General features: G+C 41.9%; 1 protein-coding gene across 3 annotated transcripts in view; it reads left to right on the top strand.

Moving 5' to 3' along the window:
- grm8a (glutamate receptor, metabotropic 8a) overlaps window positions 1–13,895 on the top strand; it is a 218,706-nt gene that overhangs the window by 86,305 nt on the left and 118,506 nt on the right. For all 3 annotated transcript variants that reach the window (XM_085769754.1, XM_085769755.1, XM_085769756.1), the window contains exon 3: window positions 4,622–4,838. In XM_085769754.1, the coding sequence (XP_085625880.1) occupies window positions 4,622–4,838 (217 nt within the window). The remainder of the gene's footprint in view (window positions 1–4,621; window positions 4,839–13,895) is intronic.

Raw genomic sequence — 13,895 nt, 5'->3', positions numbered from 1 at the left:
CATCTATCAACCTAATGTTCAGATTCTGGCCCCGACAGCTCCATTACCACCAAACACACACACCCGCTAACTCACATGCACACTCCCGCACATATAAGTGGACACACATGCACGCTCAGACACACCATTTAATATCAGATGCATAGCTTTGTTTTTCACACAGCCATACAGTAGGTTGTTATTATCACATAATCAGCCTCGCAGATAAACTCTAAATTAGCTTCATGTTTGTCAAGCTGTTCAAGGGCCAATTTAGGTCAGAAACCGGCAGCTACCAGGTCACCATGATGAAAGGAATGACAACATATATCTTTTGTAGTGCTATTGATTTCTTTGTTATAGATTTATCTGTTGATTAATTGTCTGAAAAAAGAAATCCAAGTGCCACATAAAGCTATTTGTATTGATATCATTTATACACATTAAAGAAGCTGACCAGAGGATGTTTGGCTGTTATGCCTGAAAAGTGACAAATAGTTGATCTATGATCAGAGTGGTTGCAGATAATTTATTGGACTAAAACTTGCAGAGCTGATCTTTTTAGAGGAATGGTTGGACTTATTTGTTCTGCTTTAGATATGTATGATTTTCCTCAGACTTTCCGTGTGACATTTGAAAAGGTCACTTTTAGCTGTCCATAGCTGGCAGTGGCTTTAGCCTGGAAGAAGAGTGCAGGTTTACCATTTCTCACCGCAGTTTCACTTGGTAAATTTCCAGTACACTCTGGCATTATTTGGTAGAGGCTTACCCATCTTTTATTGTCTTTTTCTACGTTCCCCTGGAAGAATAAGCACAACTCGTTGGAGTGAATTTCCTCCATTGTTGAACCTCAGCTGGAAAGTCACATACAAAAAAAACTGTGGGCCAGATCATTAGATCTTTTAAGGTCCAAATCCGGCTATTAGTTATCTCTTCAGCTCCCCAGTGGGATTCAGCATTGATCTATAGTGAAGATGAAACTGTTCCCCCAAGTGCCAAAATCACTGAGGAATAGACGGGACAGAGCTGGCTGTGTATAGGTGGCAGGCGGTGCAGCTATTGGCTTGTGTTGGTCTCACTCCCCGAGAGTTCATTCAGGACACACTGGTGGGAAACACAAGTGGTGATTCAGAGCATTTTTTGCTTTCAGTCAAAAATGAGATATCATCAACCAACTGGTGTGCATCGATTGTTGTCACAGAAGGAAAACACATTACTTTGCTCTTTCAATAGCATATGCTTGCAGGGGAATACAGTTCAATTAGTAATTAATCTGTTTTTTGGGGGGTTTTTTTAATAGCCGACGGAGGTTGATTTTGTTTTCATTGTGATCAATTCTCTATGCAAAAGAACCAAGACTTAATATCATAGCAGGATTGGCCAAATTGCCATCCAATGGCAGCCACACAACATGAAGTAGATTAATGTTTGTTCTGGAGAGTTTAGGTTTCTAATTGGGTTTAGTGGAGAGGAGCAGGGACTAAGTGCCGCTTCAGAGGCCTTTTGACTTTGCTAAGAACAGTGCCTGCAAGAGGGCGAGCATTGCTGAGCTGTAAGCCTTTAACTTTTCATGCATAGCAGTATTTTGGTAATCCGGAGAGCGCCTTGGGAAGGCTCTGAGATTCAGCATGTCTTGATTAAAGAAAGACACTGAAATGCTGTGCTGTCAGTGTGTTTCAGAAATCCATGCTCAGTTCAGCTTGTTTGGCAGCTTGTATGTAAATGCACGTCCAACAATGGTTTCCCACATTTGTTGAAGTTGAAAGATGCTTTTGAGCTGGAAACTTTCCACAGCAAACCAACCAAGGATCCAGAATAGAGACAAACATTTGCTCAAAACCGTTAACTAGAGTCATCAGGATTTATCCTCTGGAGAGCATCAACATCTGTACAACAAACCCTGGTAATCTGTTGAAAAGCTGCCAAGATATTTCAGTCTGGACCAAAATGGTTGACTCACAGATACTAGAGCTACAATAGGTGTGAATAGTGAGTCAGCGTATTTTGTTCAACATGCTAACTGACTGTATCAAAAAACCAAAAAGGTACATCACCCCTTTGATTAATGTGTGAGTTTGAGGGCGAGAAAGCGTTTTCTAGCGCTAATTGAAACTGCACATTCAACAGCACACACATATGCTTTCCCTTTTTTATCACACACACATATTCATTAGAGCAAATGGAATTAGGGGGATTGGAGGCATAATCTTCTTTCCCGGCGATGTGGGGGAACCAAGCTGTTAATTTCCCGCCTCTAACTACAACTGCAGCTCTACTTGCTTTGAAAAAAAAAGGCCAGAGTAACTTGCAACTCGCAGCACATGAATGATTTACAGCTCTCGAATGTCACATACCATTACGTGTGTGCAGTCGGAGGAGGTTCCTGTGCCTATACATTTGTGTCTGAGAGATCTGTGGAAGTGGATGTGAATAGAAATATTAGTTCTTAGAAAGCACAGGTGTGGATGTGGAAGACACAATCCGTTCTGTGCCTGCAGCAGACAATATTGGATGTCACCAAATCTGTATGTAGCTCTCCCTCTCTCTCCTTCACAGTTTTCACTCCTCTCTGCGTGCTTTTCCTCCTCAAACTCAGTAATGATTCAGGAAATATGACACGAGTATGACTTTGCGTTGTACACAAGTGTGTATTTGTGTCTGCATACGTCTCTGTTTCCTAGTTTCCCAGCTGCAGAGTGAAATAACAAAAGATCAAAGTACCTGGTTTGCCCAGGTCACAGGGTTTCTTTCCCAGTGCTGTTGTAAACAGACCAATATCTCATACTCCTGCAGCCGAGCGCACATTTCTCTTTGAAATGGATATTTACCTGTTTAAATTTACATAGAGAGTAAAAGGACAAGTGAAACAGCACAGTCACATACTGGCATGTGCACACCAACACAAATTAAAATCCATCTACAGAGGCTGGTACACACAGAGCCACTAACACATGCACACAAGTTTTATCAAGTTTTTTCCTCAGCTGGCCTGACTGATTTAAAAAAACACAACAACTTTTTATTTGCTCATTCCCGTCTTCTATTATACATACACACACCTCCTGAAGTTTATGAAAGTTTTCCTCATGTACTCACCTGGCAGTGTCACCACACATGCACTCCCACAAAGTTCATGGGAGAAATGAAAAGTCACTAAACAACGACTTTATTCCAAAATTCAATAGTCAGCTGCTAAAAAAAATTGTTGCCGTCAACTTAGAGGAGTGTATTGATCACTGTGTCATGGAAGTAGAACATATTAGCTGCTTTCTCTTTCTTCGCTGGAGGAGGTAAATGAAAACCGTTCAGGTTAAGAATTCATTTTTGCTATTGCTGTAAGACTAATTCATTTTTCGAAAACAAGCTCCTGAAGCAAGAGAGCTGGGTAGAGAGATTCATGGCTTTTTTACACCCACTTACTGCGGCACCTCAGCACCACCAAAGAGGAACCATTTACAAAAAAGAAATCCTGCTAAAACTCTGGATAAATCCCTGACCTTTTAAAATGGCAAAGACAAGTGTAGATGCAGGGTGGCAGGGACTTCAGAGGACGCTCACAGGGAATAAAGACAGTGAGTGATGGGCTTTAGAAAGATTCCAGTCACACACACATACACTGCAAACACACACAAGCACTGTCTTTCTCAAATCTCTTCATGCAGTACCGACGGGTTTTGCTGCGCTCAGCACATGCAGACATTTGTATTTGTGCGTGTGTGGGTGGGTGTTTGTGTGGCAGAGACAGACAGCTGACATACCTTGTGTTTTAGTTTAGATTGGCAGTTAAGTCTTACTTCCAATGAATTCCAATGAGATGTCTGTCCAGAATCTCTCTCTCTCTCTCTTCGTGTGTGTGTGTGCAGGGTAGTACAGGGTCTTCCCTCACTGTCCCTCTCTGTCAGGGGAAAAATCAATCTGCCTGCCAGCCATCCAACACCTTCGGCCTGTTACGCTGCCGCTCACCGCTGATACCTGTGTGTGTGCGCGCACGTGTGTCTCCTCTCATCGTGTCAACCTCTTTGTCTCGCCATTCCTCCATCTGCCTGTTTGTGCTTTTTGTCCGTCCGTCCCCCTGTCACCTCCCTGCTGTCTCTTTTGTGTCTTGTCTCCCTGCTTCAGATCTTCTCCTCTCTACCCTTAATCTGTCAGCCCGTGACGTCAAGTGTTGAAGAATGAATTACACTTTGCATCACTGGTTTGCCTTTTCCTTTCCTCCTTCTGTCGTTCCACATTCAGATTCCTGATTACTCACCACTTTAGTTTCTCTCCTCTACACCCGCTCACCCTCGGATCATTTGCATGCTTCTTTCACATCTCTGAACCGCCAGTCAACAGTTGAATTCTAGTGTTGGCAACAACACTCCCTCTCCCATCCCATAAAATTATGATTAATCACCATGAGCCCTCTGGAAGTGAGATATGTTTATAGCTGTTCTCTACATATAGATTGCAGTGTATACAGTACATGAAAGCATAATATACTATGTGTGAGAGGATTTTACAAACTACTTTTCATTTGTTCTAATAGGTGAAGAAATGTATTTAATGGATGAAACTCAGAGCCTGAAGGACACATCACCATGTTGCACGTTTCAATATGTTTATGTAAAACCAACAATTAACAAACTGTCCTCTTCTCCAGATCCCCCAGATCAGCTATGCGTCCACTGCCCCAGAGCTGAGCGACAACACTCGCTATGACTTCTTCTCCCGCGTGGTACCGCCAGACTCCTACCAGGCCCAGGCCATGATGGACATCGTCACGGCGATGGAGTGGAACTACGTGTCCACGCTCGCCTCGGAGGGCAACTACGGAGAGAGCGGCGTGGAGGCCTTCATCCAGATCTCCAGAGAAACCGGTACGAGCCGCCTTTTCTTTTCTTTTTTTCAGTGTTGCAGTGGCTCGTCTCTGCAGTGAGAGCAGCATCAAGTCTGTCAGACTGGTGTGATGTATGGATGTTAACTGGTTTGATTCTGAAGTGTAGATCCATGGCATGTCTCAGGGATTCATAAAGAGGCTGCTGACAAGTCCTCCTGTATTGTGTGTGTGATCCCATCACAGTGGGGATATATTAACCTTAAAAGATGTAGCCTACATTGGTGTTTTTGTGTTGTAAGAAGTGTTTGGGACTCTCTGGTGTACAGTATTTGCAGGATATAGTGAATGTAGCAAGGTGGATTTGGAAGCTTTCTTAAAGTTACCCACTTAAAAGTTGTTGTTGTCTTAACCCTCATAGCTCCCTAAAAAAAGTTACAAGATAAAAGGTCATTCACTCCCCCTTCAGAAAGCTTAGGGAGCTATGAGGGTTAACAAGTTCCCTTCTTTTTGTTGTACACCACACTTTCTCTAAACCTGCTGGCCTGTCACTTTAGAGCGAGTTACCTTGGGCCTATATCACCATAAATATATGCTGCTTCCTCCCTGCTGTTAGGATAAAATACAGTATATCAAGTTCATGGGGCACTATGGGGTATGATACACATTCACTGACTTAAGCCAGTAATTTAGAACAGCAGCAAGAATGGAGTGGAAACCTGTTGTTTAAATCGCTCTTGAAACTCAGGGGACTTTGAATTGCGGGCTGCAGATCAGACTGAGAGTTAACACAGCAAGCACAGGATTGACAAGTACAACCATCTCCTCAAAGTCCCGTATGGCTCTGTATATATGTAAATTGGTTTTTCGCAATAGTTGAGTTTCTGCTAAAAGCACCAGTTTTTCTCGATATGTGTTCTGTGCTAGTGAATTGGTAGAACATGCCCTGAATCAAGATCTATTTCACTGAACATGAAGAAACGTAAATTAGTGGTGTACAGTTGAGCCACGAGCCTCCACAACAGCTGTAATTCACTGTGGCATAGACTCTACAAGTCTTTGAACTGTACTGAAGGGATGAACCATTTTCACTAAATATTTTCCCTCATTTGGTATCTGATGATGACAGTGATGGTGCAGAGAGCACTCTCTAATCCTGTTTCATACAGCACTGCTAAAGAGGCTCAGCTAACTCGGTGGAAAACAGCTGTGGAAAACTTTAAATGTGAAGCAGCAAGAAAAGTTCACTTACTGTAACATCAACAAGACCTTAAAACAGGTTTGATACAGCTGCAAGTCACCAGTAAACAGTCAGATAAGACTTATATCTGACAAACAGCCACTAAACTACAAGGTGAAAGATCACAATATGACTTAACATGAACATAATTCCTCTCCTGTCACTGATGGAGCCGTGTAGTGTATGACAGCATCTGTCACCTGGCTATGAACAGGTGGATGAGTAACAGACTGGTGTCAACAGTAAATTACAAAGAGCAGAGTGTTCTCCTATCACTTCTTCATTAGGAAGTGGAGTGGCAGTAGAGATGAGAGTAAATTACCCTCCAGAAAATGCGAGTGACAGAGTCGCAGGGAGTGAGAGACACACTGAGCGATGGATCACTTGTCTGTTTTGATGTCTGACTTAAAAGCACGGGGATCCCCGTGGTCCTGGGAGCAGCACGTTTGGGTGAATGCAGCCTCAAATCAGTTTATGAAATCCTCCAAGTGATGTTGACAGATGAAAATGCTGTCGGTCTCCCTGTTTATGTCTCAAATGTTTGTTGAAAACACATCAAGTTGGATGTTGACAAATATTTACAGACTGACAGGGCTAAAGACATGTAAAGAATCCATCTGAGAGCACATCAGTTGAGATCTCTCTATTTTTATCGCTCAATGTTTATCTTTTACTCACATCTTTCCCTCTGTCGGCTTCTCTGCATTGTTTGTGTGGTTCTGCTGCAGAGATGACAGCCCTGTGCACGTCTGTGCTGCTGTCTATCCGTCCATCTCTGTCTCTGTGCGTGTTTGGAGCCGGCTCGCCCAGGGCTCTGTGCCGTGGCAGTCAGCACATAGATGTTTACTGTGGCTTCAGATCAGTGTGTGTGTGTGTGCCACTGTAAAGGGTAAAGCAGTCCTCAGCAATGCATGTATTTGGTGTTCTGGGAGTCAGCAGATAGTGCACTCTCCTACCCTCCCTGTGTGTGTGTGTGTGTGTGTGTGTGTGTGGGAGGGCTACATGCTGTGACAGCAGTCAGTCAGTTGTTTACTCTGCAGATGTGAACAGAACCAGGAAGATGAAGGGATGCAAGAGGTTTGTGAAGAAAAGTGCTGTGAAGAAGAGAGGAGAAAGTGAAAGGATCAGTAGAATTCACTGTGTGTGTGTGTGTGTGTGGTTGTGAATAAAGAGGAAGAGAGATACAAAGAGACAGAAGGAAGCTGGAACAGCGACGGAATAATGATAATGTTGTAATATAGAGGCACAGAAAAAACCCACACATGTATATGTACAGCGACGCAGGTGGACATCTTTAGATACACTTACACACACTCAGAGCCACAGGGAATTTCTATGTGATTAATTTATGATTGCAGTGTAATGATTGCAGCTCGCGAGGCACTCTGCATCCTGATTCCAAGCATCCACGTTAATTGGTGTGTAATCGTTCACTGATGCTCCTCAACAGTGTGTGAGTATACGCATGCATATCAAAAAAAAAAAACTCTAACAGGTGCTCAAGTGTGCCTAGTATGATTCTGGGTTTAGAGACAGGATGTGCGTTGACCAGTTTGAGATCCTGTTAAATCCTGCCTCTCTGCGATTTCCTTGTACATTTTCTTTCTATTTAATACGTCGCGGAAGTTAAATATTTACCTCTGTAGTACAGTCTTTAAACTGAACACATCCTGCTTCCACTTGCTGCTCCACAGACGCCGTGTTGCTCCACTCCCAGGAGGAATAATGTAGAAGATTCTGCAGTAATTTTTCAGCCAAGTCCACACAGCAGTCAGCAAAATCCTTTTTTGTCTCTAAAAGATTGCTTTAGGGAAAACCTAGTATCTGAGTTGACAGCAATGAGTGGAGGCATTAATTGATCATTACAGCACTTTCTGTGTCAGAAATGGATATTGGCATTCAACACAAACTGCTAATCGTTGTAAAATTACATCCCGTATAGACATTTCTGCCAGCTGTTGCTCTGGATGGAGATAGCCAATGTAAATGTGGATGTTAGTCAGGCTGAGAACATTAGCTCTGCACTGATTATGACAACAGGCTTTGGCAGAAAAAAATGACATGAGTTTGATCCAAACTAAACCAGTTTTGCTGTGGCTGCCAATACTTTCTGAATCTGCTGCCTTGTGGTTACAACTCAACAAATATTAAATCCATTATTTCTTGTACTTTAGGCATGGAAATGTAAAATTGGAATTCTCCTCTTGGTAGCATTAAACACACGTGAGGAGTCTGGGTTTAGGTGGAGCATGATAATTGTATGAAAAGAAAACAAAATGACTCAATGGAGCAGAGGCTTGGGAGTTTACTTTGCATGCAAATCACCAAACCTGGATGTATAGTCTCATAGATCTGCCAGCATGGCAGGAGACTACACTTGTTTATGGCAAATTATTGTTGTTTTAATGGGATTTTAATGACCATGTTTCAACATATAGGTAATCAAGTCCCACAGGATACTCAGAAAACATTTCTTGAAATATTTTTTTTATACAGAAAAAAGCTACACCCTGAAGTACTTCGCATACACTTAACCTTTTCTCCAGTTTACAAGTGAGTGACTGTGAGTGCCAGCATTATGGCTCGTTTACTTCCACCTATTTCCACATGCAACATATAATTTGCAAAAGATTTCACTAATGCTGCACCTTTTTCAGTGGAGCCAGAAGCCTCCTTATGTTTCATGCAATCACCAGCAGTGTGGTAAAACAGTTATTCGGTTAGCTCAGCCGTGCCTGCACCCTGAAATAAATTCAGCATGATTTTTTTCAGCATATGCAGCCTGTGTGTTGTCACCCCCAGCAATGGCTTTCCATTCATGCAGAACTAGTAACAGACACAGCTCAGTGAGCATGGGCCAAACTTGTTTACTCATCATTAGTAACTGTTCACAGACAGGGCACATAATGCATGCTTTTTGCTTTTTGTACACAATAAGCCAACAAAGCCCTGTGATCAACGGTTAATGAACAATAACGCAAAGGTCAGCTTGGGTGAGATTTGGCAGAGAGCGGCTTCAAAGGGCAGACAGGAGGGAAGTGGTCCATTTCAGGTGGTAAAACGTGTATCATGTTGTATTTTACATCAAAGAAATGCAGCAATAATAAATCTACCTTAGTGCTATTGATTCAACAAAGAGGATTCTTTTTTTTAATGTTCCTTTTTCCTCTCACAAAGGAGCCAGAGACTAAAATCAGCAGTAGACTCATGTGTCTAGACCTGGAAGTGATTCATTTTATTGCTCAGTTAGTGGAAGCTCAACAGAACAGGTGCTCGAAGGGCAGCCTCTTCATGCACTACGCCACCCTGCTGTTGAACCTCACTGTGGAAATAGCAGCGTATGGCTCTGAATCTCCAGACGCCAAGAGACCACATCCTCCTATATCGAGCTGCGCTGGGAGCATATGGATCACTGTACTATAAAACAAGAGGTGGCAGCGTACTTACCGCAGACAGAAGACACCTTTTAAATCAAGTCACAGCCCTTTCTCCTTCCAGTACCCTTCCTCACCTCCCAATGGAATCCATCTGGGATTATAAGAACCACATCTACATTCAGACACACCGCAGACGTTGTGAAAGAGTGTGTGCAGTTGTGTGTATAATTGAAAGGGAATATGTGTCAATGAGACAGAGGCTGTGGGTGAATCTGTGTTAGTGTGTGTGGATTCACCGGCTCAGAGCGAGTCACCTCCCTCTGACACTGGCCGCTCTACAGAAGCTCTGAAAAGCAGTAATGAAGAAGGGAAGAAAATGAGCAGGAGAAAGGGGCTGAGAGAAAATAATTAAACGGTTATCTCCAGATTCCTTTAATTAGTTCTCTGGCTCTAAACTAATCTTCTGCCTTTTTGCTTAGCTTAGCCTCTTTAGTTCACTTTGAGTCCACTCTTGCCCTACACAATGGAGGCGGTTCTTGCCTTTGTCCAAGCCTTGTTACTGCCTTATGTTATTTCAGTCAGGGAAGAGGAATCATACTTTAATTGAAATAAATTGTGATGCATACTATATAATGTGTCTGCTTATATCTATGTATGTTTAGCACACACTCCTGTAGCAAAATCACTTAGCTTGCGTTATAGAAATTCTTTATTATTATTCATGAGGATACCAGAATGAATTGGTAAATCCTCAGTTCTTGCAATATAATGATCTTAGGTAATGAATTTCATTATACTACATTACAACAGGCATTATAAATATAATGATGTACAATGAAGGGATTCTCGTCCAACTTATTGTGCTGCGACACAAAGAGACATATGCCTTCCAATGTTGTTGAATTCTCACATGCATCACACAGTGATTGCAGGGATTATACTGAAGTCAAAGTTATGTGACACATACGCACACACAGCCCTACGTACACACATGCTCCAGAAGAAGAAGAGGCACAGAGCACACAAACACACCCTCTCTAACTCACTCAACAGACAATGTACGTCCCTGGGGTCGATTTAGCTCTCTGTTTCTTGTCCTTGATTACACACACACAGGGAGCGCAAACATCAACCCATCCATTTGTAACTAATTACTCCAGCCTTGGTTTTTCATCTCAAGGTGACGCTGTCTTTGTTGTCTTCATGAAAGGCCTCAAACTCTCTGGTTGCTTGTGGACTTGTTTGTGCTGTTGGTTAGTGGTCACATTATCCTTGTGAAATTGAGTTGTGGTATTTATAAAACCACTCATGTTTGGATTTTAGCTCTCTTTTAGAATAGATTTCCTTTGTCTGATGTAATGTTTGCTTTCATTTTCTTGTTGAAAATGGATTTTGTGATTTTAATCTAAAATATAAATGATCTTGAGCAGCTCATTAACATCTTTTTAAATCTCCAGATTCTATTATAATCCCTCTGATGTTAGCCTTATGTTGCCAATCTCTCACCTGGGTGGAATTGACAATACCTATTAGGAGTTAACAGCTCTCTGCGGATACCATTAGTATTGCCAGAGGACATCCAGAGATGGTAATTATTACCTGAGCAGCTCTGTGAATTTCATCTCATCCATCTGAAACGGCCATTTTTAGTAATTTTCCCCAGCTGCCCCAATATAAAGTCCTACAGAAATTACCTACTGATTCCCAGAAAACTCTGGGGTTGCCCACGACACTTTTTCAAACCACCTCAGTATTTTCAGCCACGTTGCAGTGATTACCAGAGCCTGGGAAATGAAGGAATAATTAGATTTGCCTCCTACAAAGCAGTTTTGCTGATGTGCAGTATGTTACATATCAGATTTCTAGGACCTGTAGCTAGAAACACAAATGTATCTTGTTCAACCAGCGTCATATCTCCATGTTTAAAGTTTACAGCAGGAAATGGACAGTCTGTATACGCCTATGATGGTAGAGGCCACTTTGAAATGTGCTTTAGTGCCTGTGCTCTGTGTTGCTCAGTGATATCAATTAGCTAGACAGTGTCCACTTCAGCTCCACTGGTTTTCTTGACAGAGGTGAGACCCTCTCATATTCCCTCATGATGGAGCAAGAGAGGGCACCGGGCAGAGACGTACAGATGGAGCGAGAGAAATGGTGTGTGTGTGTGTGTACAGTTTGTGTATGTGTGTGTGTGTGTGCCCTCTCTCTGTCCCTGTTTGGCCTCTTTGAGTCCACCAAGAGATTGGGAAGAGAAAAAAGTCAGCCAGTTGCTGTTAAGCCCCGAAAGTAATTTCAGCAATATTACTGCACCAGTTGGTACACATAGGTGTGTTGGTGTGTGTTTGTTTGTGTGTATATGTGTGCATGTCCTGGAGTATGCCTGTTAGTGAAGCTTATGTCAGCAGGTGTGTGTGTATTTTTGCTGTGATTTTATGGATGCATGTTTGTTTATGTGTATGCAAGTGACTTTATGTGTGTATATCTGCGAGGGTTTGTCAGTGTGCGTTTTGTGTCTGTGCACCGTTTTGATGTGTGTGTTTTTCTGTTTTCTGAAAGTAGAAATCTGCCTGCACGACTTAAAAGCACTTTCAAGTCCCTTCACCGTTCTGCTCCAGTAACTTGAGAGTTTTTTTTGTCTTTCTCTGCTTATGGTTTTCTTTCTTTCTTTCTTTCTTTCTTTTCTTTTTATTGTTGTTGTTTGCAGAAGGCCTCTGAGGTCTGGGTTAAAATAAATTAGAGCACTGCAGAAATCGAAAATTTGTTGAACTCTAACACGGCACATAGAGAGTTCTGTCTTTGAGATCCAACCCAAAATATTTCTTGGTGGAGAATCACACAAGGGGTTAAATAATTTAGCATTCATGGACACAAAACTACACACATGACCACAGACATGCACATAGAAGGAGTTCAACAGTCTTGTGCTTTTCCACTGCTGAACAGATATTTTAGCGTTAAAGAATTACTGATTAGTGAAATTAATGTTTTGCAGTGAAAAAGGCAAACACACAAACACACATCTCCAGTAAACGACAGGTTTTATTCCAATAGCCTCTAATTAAGGCTTATATTATACTAGTCTAAGTGAACTTTGCTCCTCTCATTTAAATGCAGTCGTCTTTCATGAAAAAGAAAACACACACACACACACATTCACCATTATACAAACTGTCACTTGGATGATTTTCTGAAAAGGCTTAGCGTAGCTTAGTGGCTTTAAGCTCAAAGTGCCATTTGTAAGAAATTAGATTTACAGTCAGCGATCAAAGCAAACTTTAACTTTGATGTTGTCAGCTTTCTCATGATCACATCCAAAACATTGTATGTTGATGCAAAACTGTGAAAGAAATTAGACTCCTTATGTTTAGTCAGCGGATAGAGGAGGTAGATGAACACAAGCCATGAAACAAAATATACCAACAAACATACACTGCAGGCAGGGAAGAGTGACATTTTGTCATTTATTCTGAAACGTACAGGGAAAATGGGCGTGTCACAACTTGGTAATCTTTTTGTACATTTCTAAATGTGAAATGAAATAAAACCCAATTAGAAATCAGCCTTGTATAATAGTTCCTCATGAGGGTTTAATCCTTAATCCAAATTTGAACAGAAGCATGTCACAGTGAAACTGAATGCCCAGAAACTGACTGAATTTGAAAGAAACAAAAGTGTTTGACAGGGGGAGCCAAAAACTGGAGAGCTAGAGAGAAATGCCTGCAAGGCAGTTTGGCAGGTAAGCACCCACATCCTCCTGTTATTTGGGGAAGACACTTCACCTGAATCACAAAGTGTACTGGTTCTTTTCATTGTTCAGGTCATTTAGCCTCATTTAATCCCATTAAGTAAATTACATTATCAGTGTCAGAGACAGTAGGTGTGAAAAAAGAGGATTTGAATGTTAAAGTAACAACAACGAAGAGTGCTGTTAGCAAGACATAGAACATTATGCTGATGCTGAACCGCACACAGGTGCTCTACAATAGGTTTAAAATATGGAGACTAAAAATAGAAGTAATGAATGGAACATGATAAATAGTGTCTCCTAAAACTTAAATCCATTGGAACCACTCAGCCTCACTCCTCTTACTTTGGTCCAGTTACCAGAAGGTCATTGTATTCATGGTCCAGTGGCTCTCTGTCTTTATTCAGGTATGTTTTATTTGAAATGCATGCCTCCTTATTGAATGTTTAGGTCTGGGTGCATGTTGTTTAACTCATGCAAACAGTGAGTCAGGAGAAGGTGGAAGATTTGAGGTCGCTGCTATGTGAGAGTCCAACTGATGGGTGGAATAAATTTGTAGTTGGAGGACTTTGTGTGACTTTGAGGTGTTCTCTCTCCTGTCTAGTAGAACATTGCTGAGATACGGCTCTTGTGCTGGACCTAATACAAAAAGCGCCTCACTTATACACGCACACATGCACACACGCCTACACACACACAGACGCAGACAGACAAATGAGTCCTGCTGTCTTCCACCTG

The sequence above is a fragment of the Trachurus japonicus genome, chromosome 23, assembly GCF_045865225.1.
Source record: "Trachurus japonicus isolate A0001 chromosome 23, Traja_1.0".
NCBI classification, from domain to species: Eukaryota; Metazoa; Chordata; class Actinopteri; order Carangiformes; family Carangidae; genus Trachurus; species Trachurus japonicus.
This window is presented reverse-complemented; position numbering and strand designations above follow the sequence as displayed.